At 49.4% G+C, this 18,075-nt stretch overlaps 1 protein-coding gene across 1 annotated transcript; it reads right to left on the reverse strand.

Annotated features, from left to right (window-relative positions):
• Positions 1 to 1,235: 1,235 nt before the first annotated feature.
• LOC308052265 (suppressor of cytokine signaling 1-like) lies at positions 1,236 to 16,450 on the reverse strand (the record flags this gene model as incomplete). Its single annotated transcript, XM_080363140.1, has 3 exons — positions 16,437 to 16,450; positions 5,616 to 5,740; positions 1,236 to 1,985 (listed from the first exon to the last, which is right to left on the reverse strand). The coding sequence occupies exon 3, from the start codon at positions 1,917 to 1,919 to the stop codon at positions 1,236 to 1,238; it is 684 nt and encodes a 227-aa protein (XP_080219266.1). The 5' UTR covers positions 1,920 to 1,985; positions 5,616 to 5,740; positions 16,437 to 16,450.
• Positions 16,451 to 18,075: the final 1,625 nt, after the last annotated feature.

Raw genomic sequence — 18,075 nt, forward strand, 5'->3', positions numbered from 1 at the left:
AACTCCACTCCTCCCATTTGTACTCACATCCTCATCAGTTCAAGTCCACTAATGCTGTGCCCTGTTGCAGCATCTTGAATTACTGATGTTTCTTTCAAATGCTCAGTACAAATTTTAAGGTACTAAAAATAATTCTGGAAATCTCACCCCTATATTTTTAGGAAGTATCTTATGTTTAGAAAATTCTTTACTTGATTATATTATAAGATGAATGAAGCTTATTGTTCCTATCCAGGACCATTCATTTACATCCTGCTTTTGGTCTTTGTAAAAAACTCACTTGCCCAGTTTCAGTTTGATTACCATGTCCAAGCACTAAACTAACCAGGTTTCCAGTACTGCAAAGGAATGAAAATACCACCATATATTCATTGACTCTTGAAAATAAGTATAAAAAACCACATTTATTACATTTTTTAAAAAGTATTGTATAAAATTTTTTTTGCCCTTTTTAAGGCAAAACCAAAATGTCTTTATTTCCTGTAGATGGCAGCAGCACACTGTGAGATGAGCACAAGAAAGGGCACTGGATCTCATCCATTCACACCCTCTGGGAGCAGACCCGACTCTCCAGATGAGCGTTACCTCTGCAAGAATACCATGCCCTTAGCATAACGTAACTCATCTGTGCTCCCAAAAATCTGTTCAAACAAAGCAATGCAAAAGCCAGTGAAGCTGCATGTATCGTACATGGCTGCAATGGTTCCCCTCTTGTGCAAACATTGGACTCTGAAGTGGTGGGCATCACATTGGTGCTGCAAGGAGCACAACGTGCTCTTGCTCTGCTGCAGCTACGTGGGTACCCGGTTGGCACAGGGGCTGTGCCCGCCGATGCCCAAGCTGCACAGCTGTGGGACTGGGCTCAGGCACACCATGAGGGCACATTTGTAGCAGAAACGAGTTTGGGCACTTCAGGGCAGAGGAAAACACAGGGCTGACCTGGGAGGACAGGCAACTCACCTTCTTCTCAAGCTTATACGTTATAAACGGAGCAATGAGCAGGACTTGATGGCTAGGGGAAAATCTCTGCTCTTCAGGTTTGGCTTTACCCCAGGCATCTCTGGGGAAGGTCACACACGCTGTGCACGTACAAGGACACAGCTGTCACAGCCAGCGGGCTCCAGCCCTGCTCCCCCTGCTCTCCCAGCAGCCAGTCCAGCCCCACCAGCATGGCAGGCATCCCACCAGCACAGCCACGTAACAAGCACCTCCTTTCGTCTGCCAGACACGTGGTGTCATCTCCCAGCCCATGATGGAGAGGGGCTGGGGATGATGCTCCCCTCTGACCCTCCTCTTCCACCCAGGGGTGAGACCACCTCCTCTCTCAGGCACAAACCCGAGGAGCTCCCCTGTCCTGCTGTGTCCCCCACGGCAGCGCTGGCAGGCAGGCTCCGGCAGCACAATTCTCGCAGCGTGGGCACTGCCCGGCGGCTCCGGCACAGGGGCTCGGAGAAGACCAGGGGGGTTCCCCCCATCTCATCAAAGTGCAAGGGGTTGTTCCGGGTCCCCGCCACCACCAGCTCCAGCAGCCGGACCACGCAGTCTGAAAACCAGTTCTTCAGGCGGAAATAACCCTCCTGGAAAGAGATTCGAAGGCTGACAGGCCCCGTTGGCATCCGCACGCTCAGGCTGAACAAGCAGTTCCCCTGCGAGCTGTCCCGCACCAAGTAGGTGCCGACGGGCTCCCGCTGGAGCTTGGCGTGAGCCTCCCCCACAGACAAGGGGCCCCAGTAGAAGTCGCTGGCCTGGAGGATGTGGAGGGATCGCTCCAGGACCTCCCACTCGCAGCTGCGAAACATACGGAACCGATCGGGCAAGCCGGGGGGCGCGGGGCTGGGGAGAACACTCCGATGCTGCCTTTGGGGACGAGAAACAGTGGTGTGCGTGTTGTGCAGATCATCTGGCCTCCCTCTGATCATCTCTCAAAGAGCCCATGGATCCTGGGAAGATGCTGCCTTTATCATGCTTCCTCCTTTGCATCCAGCCTGCAGGACAGAACGAGAGTGAAGCAAACGCAATACCTTCTTCTAACTGGGTGAGTGAAGACACTTCACAAGGGAGAAAGACCAGCAAGAGCAGCAAAGAGCTACTGTACGTCACCAACCCCCAGATGCAGGGACAATCGAGGATATATGTGCAGGAAGGGCTCCATATGAGTCCTCCACCAGCACAAGGCAGCACTTACAGAGCTTTGCACCCGTTGGGTTTCAGTGAGTGACAGCCAGGGACTCCCCAGCACACCCTTCAGCAGGCTGGTCTGAACCTAGCAGATCATGGTATTTCGAGATTTCCCTCTGTTGGGTGTTTAGGTGCTTTTCGGAGTGGCCTTGAGTCTGGCAAGGGGAAATGACACCTGAAATCAGAAGGGTAAAAATGTTCCAAAGCAGGAACATATCCTTCACTTTGTCATTCCATGAAAGGTGGAAAGGTTTCTCTGACATAAAGACAGACAACATGACTTAGAAGAGGCAGAAGATGGGAATGAGCCTTTCCCAGCAAACCCCATGAACCACTGCCTTATCTCAGTTCAAGCCTGCTTCACTGTGCCAGGAAAAAGCAAAGGGTTCCGATCAAGACCCCTTCAAGAAATGCTACATCATCAACCACAGGGCTGAGACTGCTATCAGACAGACCACCTAACACTGATACTAGGCACTGTTGATGTCACACGAATGGTTCTGCTCAGGCCTTTCCAGATCCTCGACTTCTGCCTCTGCCAGAGGGACATCTCCCCCAGCCATCAGACGATGCTGCCCTCTCCCATTCACTGTCCCCTGCTCATGTGCTGTGTTTTCACGTGCCCTCCCGTACGGTCACAACCCTGCTCATCTCCTGCACCTCATGTTATCATCAGGCTGTCTGTTTTTGGAAATGCACTATCTTGAACTCAGTGTTGCCATCCGCCATCCAAGTCATTTCAATTACATATACATATAAATACATATTCTGCATGTGTGTGTGTGTGTGTGTACATATATATGCATAAACATAAAAACCACAGCCCCAAGCCAGAGGCTCATTCTGTGCGAGAAGCTGAGCTGTTACATACCACTTCCCCAGGCCTGACAAGTCAGTAGCTCACCACCAAACCCTGCCCTCGGTCCCTTGACATACTCCATTAACCCAGTCACACTGGCTGACAGTGCAGCCGTGCTGGGAGCAGGACGGACTGCTGACACACAGCCTGCAGCGGAGCAGACACAGACACGCTTCTCCATCTCTGTCAGTCTCCCACCGCAGACTCGCGGGAGCATCAGGGCTCACAGCGGACAGGCAGCCGCCCTGGGAACTTGTGGAGGGTTTGCACCAGAGGGAAAGCTTCAGGTTAGGCTTAGCTCTTTGCCAGGTTCCCCTTATCTTGCACTCTTTGCTGGCTATTCAAAAGCCTTGCGCTCCTTTCAGTGCTTGTGCCAGCTGGAGCAAGTTCAGAGAAGGGCAACAAAGCTGGTGAGGGGTCTGAAGCACAAGTCTGATGAGGAGCAGCTGAGGGGACTGGGGCTGTTCAGCCTGGAGAAAAGGAGGCTGAGGGGAGACCTTATCACTGTCTACAACTACCTGAAAGGAGGTTGTAGCATGGAGGGTGTTGGTCTGTTCTCCCAAGTAGCAAGTGATAGGATGAGAAGAAATGGCCTCAACTTGCACCAGGGGAGGTTTAAATTGGACATTAGGAAAAATTTATTCACATAAAGGGTTTTGGGGCACTGGAACAGGCTGCCCAGGGAAGTGGTGGAATCACCATCCCCGGAGATGTTTAAAAGATACGTAGATGAGGCTCTCAGGGACCTGGTTTAGTGGCAGTGTTGGGTTAACGGTTGGACCCGATGATCTTGAGGGTCTCTTCCAACCAAAATGATTCTATGATTCTATCTCTCTCAATATTGAACAGTAACACCACTAATGTAATTGTCAGGCACATCTACATACATGGAGCCACAAACACCCTTTCCAAGAGCAGCCTGGGAAGCTTCTCTGGTTTCTAGCCCTGAGATTTCCACTCCACAACCCGTTAATGTCCCTGGTACCACTCTGAATGTTGCAGATCCTGCCCTTTCACTACATGTCATCATGGGAGGGAAATTCCACGCATACAGAAAGGTGGGAGGGGTAGGAAAGAGTTCATCAAGTTGCGTTTTTTCTTTTCTGCTAAAAAAAAACCCAAAAAACAAAAAACCAGCAGCAGTTGAAAGCTGCTCGGATGGTTCAGCAAGTCAGAATAAATCTCAGGGGAAGCTGATTTAGTGAGCAGAACGCAAACAAACACAGTTGCCACGTGCAGCGACTGTGGCCATCTATCTCCAGCAAAAACTCAGCACTGTAGGTGCCACAAGAAGTTGCAGCGTCTCTGTCCCTTTCCTTCTCCTCCTCCTCCTCCTCCTCTCTGTTTGGTGAGGAAGTTATAGAGCCCCCTGACATCAGTGACTATAGAAAAAGAAGGTTATATTCCCACCAGCTGCCTCCCAGGCTGCAGCACAGCCTTGACGGGTGCGAGAGGAAGCCCCAGTCCCACCAGCAGCCACTCTTCCCAAACAGCAACTTCTCTTGGATCCAAATGGAAATTTTGCCAATCTCATGGGTTTAGCTTGGAGAACAAATTCAAGCAGGAAAACAGAAGCAGGCAGCTGTCTTTCATTTCCAGGCTAGTTTCAAAAATAATAAACAGATAGAAAATTTGTTTAAGGCTGCTGATGCCATTTGACAGGAAAAAAAAATAAACTTGTTTGTCCCAGTTTTCAACCTTGAGTCATTCTCCCAAGTCCTTTAAGAAAAATCCACTGCTACTGGAAGTCTGACTGACTAAGAACCGAGACTGTGTCATCGTTTCAAATTCAAAGTAAATGCAAAAATAGCACCCTCATAATTTGTTCACTCGGTTTGAAATCTACATATGGGTCAGAGCCTCAGATGGTGTGAATTTGTTTAGTTTCAGTGACCCATTTCCAACAGATGACTGCCCGGCCTGCAGTGCAATATCAGTTGTATTAATATTAGCTCTAGAAGTGTTTCCTGATATTATCTTTAAGGTTAACTTTTAATGGGTCAACAGGTCCTATGTGCACGTGGCCTCCCACGTCAAGGAGGATGAGCTGACTCTCAGGATTAGGAATAAGCCAGCCCAAGGGTGTAATGAAATACATATGCATAATTAGTTGTTCTTCTGATTTGCCACACTACGATTTGCTATCTCTCCCCCTCCCTCCACAAATGACCAAAATACCCCAATGCCCAAACATGTTACTGCCTCCCTACTGCAAGACAGTCAGAACAGTGCTTGCAGCCAAAGCAATATACCCTAAAAAGATGGCGTCCCACTAATTAAAAGCTGGATGAGTTTCCCCAGACCTTCTGATTTACTGCAGGTTCAAGAGCTTTTCAAAATAAGTGCTCCTGACACAGGGCATTCTGCTTTCCTCCTCGCTCACTAACCAGGCAAAGCAGCGTATTTCATATAAGGAGACAATTCTAGTAAACGAGAGGACTGTACACAGCGACGGGTGTCAGCCAAGCCAGCTCTGTGTCCTGGGGCTTGACAAATCCAGCACGTTCAACAGCAGCTTCAAGTACTCAGCTAAGATTTGTTCTTGCACTCTTCCCCCAGGACATTTGAAAGAGCTTACCTCTTTAAATTTACCACCCATAGAGATGATTTTCTGGACATCAGGGCTGGAAATGGTCCAAATTCAAGAGCTCCGATGTGGCACTTTGCAGTTTTTGCAAAGCTTTACCTATGAGCAGATCCATCCTTTGAAAAGAAAGAGATGTCCATCAGAGGTGACTAAGCCCATTAGCTTGCCATAATATGGACCTAAAATACAACAAAACTGGGAACAGGTTGTTTGTCTCAACCTCTTTGACCAGTATTATTGTAAAAACATCTATACAGCACTTCAGATAGCAACGACGACAACAGATTGTTATTGTTGTTATCATTATTATTACTTCCAAAGCCATGAGCTGATTAGGTCCAGGCAGCTCACAGATGGTCTGAGGGCAAATACTAAGACCTTAAAGTTGCCATCAAATCCTGGAAGCAGGAACTGTAAAATCCAAACGTTAAGAGATTACAACAACAGGAATTAGCTTAAGGATTCTTAAGGTTAGGAAGCCTGGGGGTACTGGTGGATGAAAGATTGGACACGAGCCTGCAATGTACACTCGCAGCCCACAAAGCCAGTCGTGTCCTGGGCTGCACCAAAAGTGTGACCAGCAGATGAAGGGAGGTGATTCTGCCCCTCTGCTCTTGTGAGACCTCACCTGGAGCTCTGTATCCAGCTCTGTGGCCTCCAACAAAAGAAAGACACGGACCTGTTGGAGCTAGTCCAGAGGAGGCCACCAGGATGATCAGGGGGCTGGAACACCTCTCCTATGAAGACAGGCTGAGAGAGTTGGGGTTGTTCAGTCTGGAGAAGAAAAGGTTCTGGGTAGACCTTTCAATAATAAAAGGGGGCTTGTAAGAAAGATGGGGACAGACTTTTTAGTAGGGCCTGTTACAATGGGAAAGAGGGGCAATTTTTTTAAACCAAAGGAGGGGAGATTCAGACTAGACATAAGGAATAAATTTTTTACAATGGGGATGGTGAAACACTGGCACAGGTTGTCCACAGAGGTGGCAGATGCCCCATCCCTGGAGACATTCAAGGCCAGGCTGGATGGGGCTCTGAGCAACCTGATCTAGTTGAAGATGTCCCTGCTCATTGCAGAGGGTTGGACTAGATGACCTCTGAAGGTCCCTTCCAACCCAAACTATTCTGAGATTTTGTAATTCAGAACACCAAACTCAAACTTGTGCTCAATGCAACACGCAACATTTAGAGTCTTTTATCTGAAACAGAGTAGGTGGCCATTGCCTGTTGAGTTATCTGAATAGCAACCCAGTCTGTTGTGGCCTGTACCATTCTGTCCTGCCTCTCTGGCTCTCCAGGCTTTACTTTCTCACCTCACAGATGGAAAACTAAACCTGCTGACCCAGTGGAGCAGCAGACCCACCACCCATGCAACCCCATATTTGTTAGCAGATCCATCAGCAAGTTCAAACAATGAACCCAGTCTTCTGCATGCCTTCAAGAGGCAGTCTCTGCAAGGCTTCACTTACACCTGGGCTCCATGACTTAACATCACTTCTCTGCATTCTCCTGAGCCAAGTCCAGCCCAGGCACACACCCCACAAGCCACGGTGACTCACAGCTCACGGAGCTGCTGGTGTACCCCATTACTAAACCACCCACTCCATTCAGCTCCAGCATTTCCCAGTTATCAATCCCGCAGTTCCCAGAGCAGTTGGATGGAGATGGGGATAATTTGGAAAAGCTCTCTCTGAGGTACAATCTCTTGCAGCAGCTTCCCCATTACAGGCAGCAGAGCCTGAGCAGACATCCCTTGCTTGCACGTCTGCATCCCACAAAAATGCGCTGCCTACTGATTTGTGGCTGGAGAGGATGTTTCAAAGGAAAGCTCGAGCCAACTTCTGGAAGAGAAACCTCCCTGGTAAGAGCCAAGCACGCAGCACTGGGTTTTAATGGTGGGCCAGCCTGGTTCCCACAGCCGCCACCGTCTGCCACACACTGGCACCAGTTTAAACCACAATGTCACCGCCACGGTACGTGGCTGCACAGCCACACCAATGCCCCTTGTGAGCATCCTACTATGGCCAAGGCAACCAGGGCTGATCCAGAAAGGGCTCGCGGAGCGTGAAGGGAAAGGCAGGAGACGGACAGACAGACGTGCGCCAAAGAGCACAGAGGGAGCTGTGGTTAGGCGAGGAATGTGGCGCAGCTCAGCTCAGAGGACCAGCGTTAATCACAGCCAATTTCTCCAGCACAAAGCAGGCCTAGGAGACGTTGCAGTTCCCTCTATCTTTTATGCCACGGCTATAAATAGGGTTTGGTGCAAGGCTGCCATCACGTCTGACACATGAGGGAATACGAGGAGAAAAGAAAAAAAACCACATCACACACGCACACCCCAGACCAAAACTGCGTTTCCCTGCAAGACCAGTGTTCAACAAGGATGCAATATTTAAAAAAAATACATAAATGCTATATAAAGTAAGTTGAAGCAGCACGCACTGTGACGGCTCGTGCTGCCATGCAGTAAAGACACAGAGCAGGAGAATCCTGGACACAGACTCCAGGAACCAGCTGCTGGAGACCTTGCGGGAGGACTGGCCTTACAGAATCATAGAATGTCCTGAGTTGGAAGGGACCCACAAGGATCAGAGAGCCATCAATCCCTTTCCAAAATGTTGGGGTTGGAGAACACATTTCAAAACCACAAATAATTTCCCATGGATCTGATATTTAGGTTTTGTACTTCTTATCATATTTTTCTATGACATGCTTTCTGCGCTAACATGACACTTTGCTGACAAAGGCTAAAAGGTTGTTACTCCAAGAAAACCCACAAGACAGTGTGATGTACACTGAGCATTCTTCAAGGCAGGGAAGCCTGCAAGCATGTTTGGTTTCTGTGTAACATGCTTCAAGAAAAGGGACGGTGACAGTTTACAGGGAAAGCTAATTGTTTTTGCTGGACTAACCGAATGAGCTGGAAAGACCCCATTTTCAGGGTCCCCTACTCATACCTTGGAAATATTATGCACGTTCAGAACAACTGCTTCCAAGTGAAACAGCTCACTCCTTGTAGAAGTAGCCCAGTGTGAAACTAATCCTGCCCTTTAAGAGTAACAGAGAAGCCACGTTGCTTCCCTGAACTCAAAGGCTGCTGTACAGTAGCCACAAGCAACTACAGCCTGTTGCACAGCAAGTGAAACTACCAAAATTACTGACTTTTGGCAACGAACAGCCTCTACTGGAGACTGAATTCTGGTTCAGTTATTTTTCCTTTTCTGTAACTGAGGAAAAGAGAATTTAAAAAAAAAAAAAAAAGAAAGTTAGAAAAAGGACATCAGTATGGGTTACTGCTAAGCTTCAAAGCTGCAGCTGAGGCTACCCTGCCGTGGCTAAAGGGAATTGTTGTTTTGTGTCTCTGGCCAGCACGGCAGATTTTGGGTAAGCCAGGGAGGCCAGGCTGTGTTGCTCCCAAGCCTCGCAGTTTCACAGCGAGCAGCCATCCCCACGCGTGTCGGTAGCAGAGCTACGTGAAGGCCCAGCCCCGTGCTCAGCCGGGAACTCAGCCGCCACGGCTGCCCGGCCTCCCCTTCCTCCTCACTGCCCACCGGCTGGGGGACAGACCCCAGCAAGGCGGCCGGGGCTCGCCCTGGTTTAGGTGAAGAAATGAGGAGACGAGGAGAGAGCACAACGAGGAGATCAAGACAACACAAGGCCCTCATGGTTCCCTTTTGGAAACACTCTGTCCTGTCTCCCCGCTGGGAGAAGGGGATCGGTGGGAAGGGAGCAGCGATGCCCAGGGCAGCAGCGCCCAGGGTGGTGTCCCTGCCCTCCCTTGGGGCAGATCACTGCCCCGCCATCCCCAGGCCAGCAGCACAGGTATGTTTCCTCCAGTCCAGCCTCTGCCAGCTAAATTGACTTTTTTTCAGTTGTCCCAGCGCGCTGTGTGAGGAAACTGGTAAATCCTGAGAAGCGAAGGCTGTCAGCGGTCCCTCTTATCAAAACCATCGCATTTAGCTGGAAAGGAATTCCAAGAAGCAGCAAACTCTGAGAAATGAGCAGTGTCTGCAGCTAAAACTGGTTGAGTATCATGATCAGAACTAGAATTTTAGAGAAGAGTCCCGGGCACTTCACCAACGTGAGCCAGAACACAGAGGCACAGGGCAGAGATCCTCCCTTGGCTCTCAAGGACAAGCTTCAGAAGATGTGAGGGGCCATGGGCAGCACAGGGACCGTGCCTTCAGAGGAAGGGGGTGAGGATCACAAAGTACAAATGCACAGCACTAAGTTTTGTAACAGGGGATTTCCAACATACAAAATAAAGAAACCAGTCCTGAGAGTCAAAAGTGAAAAGAATAAATATTAAAAAAAAAAAAAAGTCATGAGGAGTTATTTAGGAAATCTTAAAGTGACAGAACATGAAGACTTCCTACAACCAATGGAGCAGAGATGCTGTCTGGCTAAGAGGACAGGCTTGGGGAAAACACAGGTGACACTGCAGGTATTAGCCGCAGGTGTGACAGCTTGCAAGGGCCTCTGCCATGGATCAGAGGCACCAAACACACACACTACAAAACCACGGTCCCTGCCCAAATCTCTCTACCACCTCAATAATCCTTCAGAAGATAAAAAGCTCACCCTGGCAAAGCTGATACAAAGGAATATAAATTACTGACGGTAGGGAACAAATTTACATGAGGATAGCTGTCATGAAATGGGGATGGCAGGTAGCCAAGATAAACAAAACAAAACCAAGAAAACGAATGGCATTTTCAGCCTATCAAAACCAGAAGACCTCTGGGGGAATAATTTAATTGACTGGGATGTCACCAAGTGGACAGCACAGAAAAGCTACATAAGAAGATATTTGTTTTTTTCTTGCAAAGGATGCTGAGGAGATTCCCCAGTATTTAAGGTTGTTTAACCTGAAGGGGCAACAGTGGGGGAGGGCTCCATCAGAAGAGACAGGGGAAAGTGACATTAGAGCAGAGTCAGCTGGACACAGGGGAGTATACCCAGGGATTTTGAAGGAGTTTGGAAATGGCTCGTTGAGATGCAAAGAGAGGTGCTCTCTCAATCAAAACAGCTTCCAGAGGGCTGCAAGTGCTGTAGGGAACATTTTTTGACATACACTGCTAAGGCAGGAGCAGCACACGTCTGCCTGGCTGCAGGGGAAAGGCAATCCCCAGACAAAGCTCCCCATCAGGAAGACAATATCTGAAGAAGCAACAGTTGCTGGGACATGCCTTGCGCTTCCCCAAATTCTCCATGTCAGAAGTACAACAAAATGTGAGACACAGTGCACGAGGTAGAGCCAGCAGCACCCCAGGACCTGTACACCAGATGGGCAGAAGGCAAGGAGAAGTCGTGCTCCAGGGTGACAGGACGTGGAAAAGGGGTGTCCTGAGGAAATCAAGGCATTTCAGCCCCTGCATATCCACCCACCTTTCTGCCACCCTCCCAGCCGCTGCACCTTCCCCCCGTATTGACCACTTTCCAGAGCATCCCTCCCTGTGATGAGCTGGTGGGTACAAGAAGCCCAAAGCCTCCCCTAGATCAGGTGCCAGCAGCTCCCTTCCCCCTGCCCATCCAAACACACACGTTGATCCAGGTCCCTTTCTAGAAATCAGCTCCCCCTGTCTTCAAGCTGCTATTGCCCATGACACTTCAAACACCAGAGGTATAACCTCTCCCCTCAGCAGGCAGCTGCCAGCCTTGCGTTCCTTAAATCCAGGCAGTCAGCTGGAAAAGCAGCGAGCCCCCTCCATCACCTTCCCAGGGTGAACAGTGACAAAACCACTTCACTCTCCGCAGGCCAGAGAAGTCAGAGGTCACTCGAGATTTGGCAGGCTGGCAAGCACCAGGGTCAGGGGCAAGACTCTGTCCTGACCAATGCAAGTGCATGCAGACTTGGCTCTGTATTTTAAAGAGCAAAAAATTAAGTGGTGCAGCTGATCAATGAGCCAAGTAACCACGCTGAGGGTTCATTAAGGAAAGCTCTAGCTCCGAATGCAAAAGCAGTCATTAAAAACCAAGAAGCAAACATGAGTGTAAGGTTGCAAAATGGATGGGTGGGAGCGTAACAGTAATGTCATCACCTGAGATAACACATTCAGTTCCAGTCACCTTAAATAAAAACAGAGCTGAAACAAAGGGGATGGGCCTAAAGACAGGCGATAAGAAGTCGCATGTAAGTGTTCAGACAGAGCGTGGAGAAACTTCATGCTCAGTTTAGAGAGCAGAGAGATACAGGGGGATGCAAGAGAAAGATACAGCACAATCGGGCCATTCTTTTTATGCTCTTTCATAAAACTAGAAGAGAGGAAGTTCAAAGGTGACTGAGATTGAAAAGTAACTAATTTTAAAACTCATAAAAGGAAAAACTCCAATCACATAGACATTAAAATGCTGCTGCTGGGGAAAGTGAAAGAGCTGATCTGAAGAGTCTCATTTCTCTTCTTTCTCAAATGTCCCTGCCTTGTCTCGGTAAAGCACCCACTACGCTATGCTTTAGACTTTAGGCAGAGGAATTCAGCAGCAAAGGGCTGGGATTTTTAGCATCACCTTTTTAAGCCACCTCCTAACCACTCAAACTTTATATAAGACTAAGAGTAGCCCAGTACAAAGCACAAAGGCCCTTTAGTTGTGCAAAACTGAAGAAGTAAACAATGGCATATAAAGTCATGATGAGGAATCAACTATGGAGCTGTTGCAGAGTAGTTAGAAGTAGCTCAGCCCATTTTTATCTCATTTTTTAATGACGAAAGAGAACAGCATCACTTGCTTGGATGTGCTGACTTGAATATCAGTGTGCATCCTACGCAAACGGCAGATTTCAGTGGTTACTGCTAAAGCAGCTCAGAATCAGAAATGGCTGTGGCAATGAGGTTGGTAGGAGACATTCCTTCTCTCTCAGCATCCCCTTGAGTGGGGCTCTTGGTCCATCACGTCACTTAGCTGGACCTTGGAGGACAAACATAACTTCTAGCAGGGAGGACTGGAGAATGCTTCTCTAGCTCCAGCTTTCCTCCCTCCACATCTCAAACTCCCACCTGAAAACAAGGAAGAACTCAAATACAGATGAAGAACAACACTGCTGGTCTGTCAAAAAGCCTCATCAAACCATTTTTGCGGGCACCTGTGCACATCACTATGAGCGTGCTGACCCAGGCAAACCCACACCGGCCCCCTCTCAATTTTAGCAAGGCACCTTCTGTACAGGAGCCCAACTATGCAGTTTAGATCGCACAAATGGAGATCTCCAATATTTTCCAACTGCTAACAGTCATGCTTATTTTCTTCCCTGACAGCCTCAGCCTAAGTTTCCAAATAAAGTTTGCTACTGAGGAAGTATGAAAGTAGATCCAAACTGTTTCTGAACTGCAGAATCACACATACACAGAAAAAAACCCTGTTGCACAAGTCACAATCTGAAGTCAAAATTTTTCTTCAGCATTTGCAGGCAGTGAGGAGGAGGACAAAAACTCTCTGCTTAGACAAAGGCAACTGAATGCTGCCAGCTTAACCCAATTTTACCAGCCACAGCTCCAAAAGAGCAGATGTAAAGCTAGAGTAGCCTGTTTGCAAAGTTAATATTGGCACCATTCGATTCTTTCCCTCATACTTTGCGTGTGTTTGCGAACAAGCAGAGGCACAGAAAACGCATGGGGAGCAGGAAGGGAGAAGGCAGAGAGAATGTGCATTATCAAAATACCTTGAGAGCAGTTCTTGGAAATGTGCAGCCTGCAAGCCTGTATCAGACACTCATTTCCTGTGAAGTGCACACAGGCCTTTTCATTTCTCCACTGAAGAGGACGAAAATAAGGGGGCAGCTCTAAAGTCTCCAAAGACAACACAAAACCAGCATTTAGCGATTTTACTAAAACTGAATTAATGTTTTCATACTATTAAATACCTACGAAGGGAAGCAGAAATTCCCTGAAATTTAAAAAGTAGGACTTTACACCACTCACTTTTAAATCTTAACATGAAATCTTGCACTTGGTCACAGGGGAAATGAATTTTACTCGAGTCATTTTGACCACTCACTAACACAAAGCCACCAAATCCTGCTACATCAAACACCACTGCACTTTTTTTAAGGGTCTGAGACCAATTTTGGCAAAACGGTGACCTAATAAATACCTTACTGAGGCAGAAGGCTGCAGGATGTGCACAAATGCAAACCAGAAGAGCAGCCAGCAGTGAAGCAGACTGACAGGATAGAATGGGGTAAGTTGATATCATGCCTGCCTTCTGCCTCTCTACTTACATGTAAACAAGGGTCTAATTAATGTAGCATTTAGTTGCACGATTTAAAATAAATATATGATGCCTCCTAATGACACACACACTTAATAGATTTACTCTGCAAAAATATATCATCCCTGAATGGCATACTCAGTTCTTGTACCATCCACATTTACATTTACCTCTCCTGGGTTGTGAGCTTTTGGCAAACACCACTAGTTGAGGTCTGCAGCGGCCTGGAATAACAGCTCAGGAACATGTCACCTCCCCAAAGCTTTTATTAATCTAACCACAGTGTCAACCTGACCGAAATGATGTCATATTTAAGTACTGGCACCATCTGTTTATTGCTGACCATGCTAAGGTGGGAGAAACCAGGAGAGAGAAGCCTGTGGGTTGTTAGGGCAGATGGGGGTGGTGAGGAGCTGCAGGGAAAGACTGGGAGGGCAGAGCAAAGCCCCAGCGGGGATGGAGAAAATGAGGAGCAAGGGAAGAAACTCAGCTCCAAAAGGCATATTTTCTCCTTTGTTTCTCAGCAATGCAATGACAGTATTAGTGACAGCAACTAAGAATTTACACCACCCAACTCCAGCTCTACCCTTGCGCAAACCGACCATCAACTTCACAGGACTCCCAGTTGGATTGAGGGTAAGAGGCACCGGCTGCATGTTTGAAGCTGTCATCTAGAATCTGAATTTGGCCCTCTCTGGGCAGTCGTGGCAGGGACGCACTGCAGCGGGATCTGCAGCAGCTCAGGCTCTCCCTGCTGCTCCTCTATGCCTGCTTTTTGGGACCCCGGCACAGTTTGCCTGTGCCTTCCAATGTGATCTGAAACAAAAGCCCTGTGCTACCTCTCAACCCCACTACATTTAAGTCAGTGATAAGCAAGCCAGGTCATCGAAGGACATATGACATGCTGAACGATAACAAAGAGCACAGAAATAACAAAGGCCCAGATCCCAGCCTAGCTCAGGAAACGATGGGAACCTGTGTGGGAGGCTGGCATCCCAGTAATCCCACGGGTTTGTGCCCAAGAGCCTTCCATTCTGGAAGAGACAAGAATCCCCACTTCAACAACTACGTTTTAAATCACATACCCAGAAACAAAGCTTGGCTTCATCTGCAGCGACTGGCCACATCTCGACGTAACTTCATTCAACCAAGACCAACATTATGTGATAATAGAGCCTCAGTTCCACAAACTTCTGTGCATGTGCATAATTTTTAAGCACATGACCGTAGCCCTGCTGTGACTGAATGGGCTATTTGACGTTCACGCAGCATCTGAACCGCAGTCACAATTGTTTGGAGAAAGAAGATATGTCTGTATACCCTCTTAAGGGCACGGTCAATAGAGAATGAAACATCAGGAAACTAGTTATTTCTGATCCCACCCCATTTTACATTGTTGAGCATGGTCAACATGTGACTGGGTTTTTCATTTAAGTTCTCTGAGAGCTGCAAGGACTAGAACTAGCAAATGACACCGTCTGGACCACACAGTCCTAAATAGCAGCTTGCTAACAATACTCATTACCCTCACATTTCCAGAACAACGGTCAAGCCACATCCCCCTCCTTCACCCATCCAGGGGAACAAAAAAGCCAGGGACATTCATTTAACATTCTTGAGTTCCTCTCAGTTACCTCTAGGGTTCATCCAGATCCTGTTTCCAAGCTTCTAGTGAGCAGGAAAGAACATACTCTTAAACTACATTTTAAAAAAGGAAAAAAAAAATCCTAAGAGCAGCATGAGCTGAGGTTTTAGGTGGTAACTATTCCAAAATTCTCAGTAAGAGCATGTGTGTTTGTGGGAAAAAGTGAGTAGCGGATCCTACATGGCTGCAAGCACCATGACTCAGATTGCATAAAGGAGGAGGTTTTAGCGATAACCTTTGCCGATGAGGCTTTTCATGGGTGCACGGCACCGATCTTCTGAGAAAAGGCAGGTGTGAGGCTGCGTTCTGACTGTGCGGGCTCTGGAGGATGGTGAGCTCCTCTGCCTTGCAAAGGCAACCCCAAGGGGCACATACACTCCTGGTTCAGAGTTACCCCGTTTCCCTGTAATGCCTCTGATTCTGGCAGGCAGCTGGCTTTTCCAGCTCAGACTAAGTCTAACACTCTGTGTGCTGCATCTCCAGCAGTTTATATGAAGGAAAAGAAGTGACACAAAGACCAAGTTACCCGCTCCCTGGACCCGTTCGGCTGCTTGGCTACACACCCATCTGAGACGTTACATAATTTGCAGGTTTCACTTTAAAACGAGCATCTCCTTGCCCTGATGCTGTGGAGAACACCTTGACGGAAGGACAACCCCAAGCCCCGCGGGAGGCCCCCCCGGGCTGCTCCCAGCACCCCACCAGTCCCCCACCACGGCACAGGTCTCCCCCCAGGGCCAGCAGAGATGCCGGCACCCCAAATCCTCGCCGCCATCCCCCGGGGCACGCTACCTCTTTCTTCTACAACCAGCAACTGCCCCAATGCTCCTCGGAGCCAAACCAGCTGGGTCTGCACCTCTACACTCCACCCCTCGGAAAGGGGGACCAGAGGAGACAGACAGACAACATCCACCCACACACACCCCCCCAAAAAGGCCGTTTTCAGTTAACGCCGCACAACTTACTCTCGGCACCGCCGGGACCGCGGGCTGGCGGCGCTGCCGCCGGTGCGAGCGAGCGCTCCGTGCCGGGGCGACCGCGGCGCTGCCCGGCCCTGCCCCCGCCGCCGCTCTCCCGCCCCGAAGCGAAACCCAGGCGGCCCCACTCCGCATCCCTCCCCCCGGCCCCTCAACTCACACGGGGGCCAGTGCGCGGCTTACCGGAGGTGGCGCGGCTGCCCGGCGGGCCCTCCTCGGCCGCGGGGCGGGAGGGCGCCGCGGCGGCGGCTTCGGCTCCGGGGAGCGGAGGGGAGGAAACCCCCCAAGTGTTTCTTTTCCGAGGAAGGAGCCACGGGGGAGGGGAAGGGGAGGGGTTTCTCCCTCCTCCACCACCCCGTCTTTCCACGGCGTGGCTCTTGCAAGGGGAAAAAAAAAAAAAAAGGTAAAGAAGAAAAAAGTTATATTTTTCTAAAAAGGAAAGGTTGGACGGATTGGGAGAGAGAGAGAGAGAAAATAAAAACCCACAAAGCGGCTGTGGGAGCCCCTCCGCCGCAGACTGAGAGAGGGACCCCACCGGGGCGGCACCGCAGCATCCACCGCCCCCCGGGACCCGCCGGAGCCACGAACCGGCCCAGGGACGTCGCGGTGGGGCCCGACGGCGGCAGCGGGGGACCGGGGCTCTGCCCCTCCTCCCGGTTACCGTCTGCTGCCCTCCAACACTGGGCTGGGACACTGGAGCTCGTACGGTGCCCAGGGCTGGGGCCGCAGGGCCATGAGTCACCGGGGCGGGGGGTTGTGCACAGGGCCCGGGCAGCGGAGCCGGCAGACGAGGGCCCCTCTACACCGGCGGAGAACAGGGGAGGCTGTCCTGGCCTTGATCTTCACTGCCAGAGTTCTCCCAGCTCTGCTCGGGCACAGTAGGAGCCCCCAGAAGGGCACCTGGCACCCTGGCAGCGCAGAGTGAGCAGCAGCATAATGTGCACTTGAGGAACGTGCCTAAAAATACACGCTGCCGCCTTAGCAGGTCGAATGAAAATACTGGAAATCACAGAAAAAATGGGAAAACGCACACACACAAAAAAGTAAAATATAAATAATGCTCTACGTGGTGTATACAGTAAGTGTAGTATTGCTCGAAGAGAAATGATAGTACAAAAGATAAACTTCACAATTAAATACAAACCCCACAGTTAAGGCCTAGCCTGCAATTAGGCTACGACTTGATTGTGCTATGAGAGCTCTCATTCACCTGTATACCTTTGCCAGATCCGAGACTGCTGCTTGCGTGCCAGATGAATTGCCTTCTTGAAAAAGCTGTATGCAAACACGCAACGCAGACGCGCTCTGGCTGCTCTGCACCACTCTAGCGATGCAAAGCAGCTGTAACTGTGGGTTGAACAGCTGACTAAAAGGGGTTTACAGCTGCTTTGCATTGCTAAGAAGCACAAAGCAGTCAGAAACACACCACCGAATCTGATCTGCAGCCTTGCCAGAAGTTCCACTGTGTACTGAGACATCAGTGCTTGTTTTGGTGGTTTTTTTTTCTTTCAACCAAGCATGAAGATGCTGCTGACCACAGAAGGATTTCTGAACTTCCACAAGAGTCTGGGCAAAGCATTCTTTTACAGGGAGGCTTCAGTGGGAGGACCTGCCACTGGAGCCCTAA

This window comes from Nesoenas mayeri, assembly GCF_963082525.1.
Source record: "Nesoenas mayeri genome assembly, chromosome: 1".
In the NCBI taxonomy this organism is placed as follows: Eukaryota; Metazoa; Chordata; class Aves; order Columbiformes; family Columbidae; genus Nesoenas; species Nesoenas mayeri.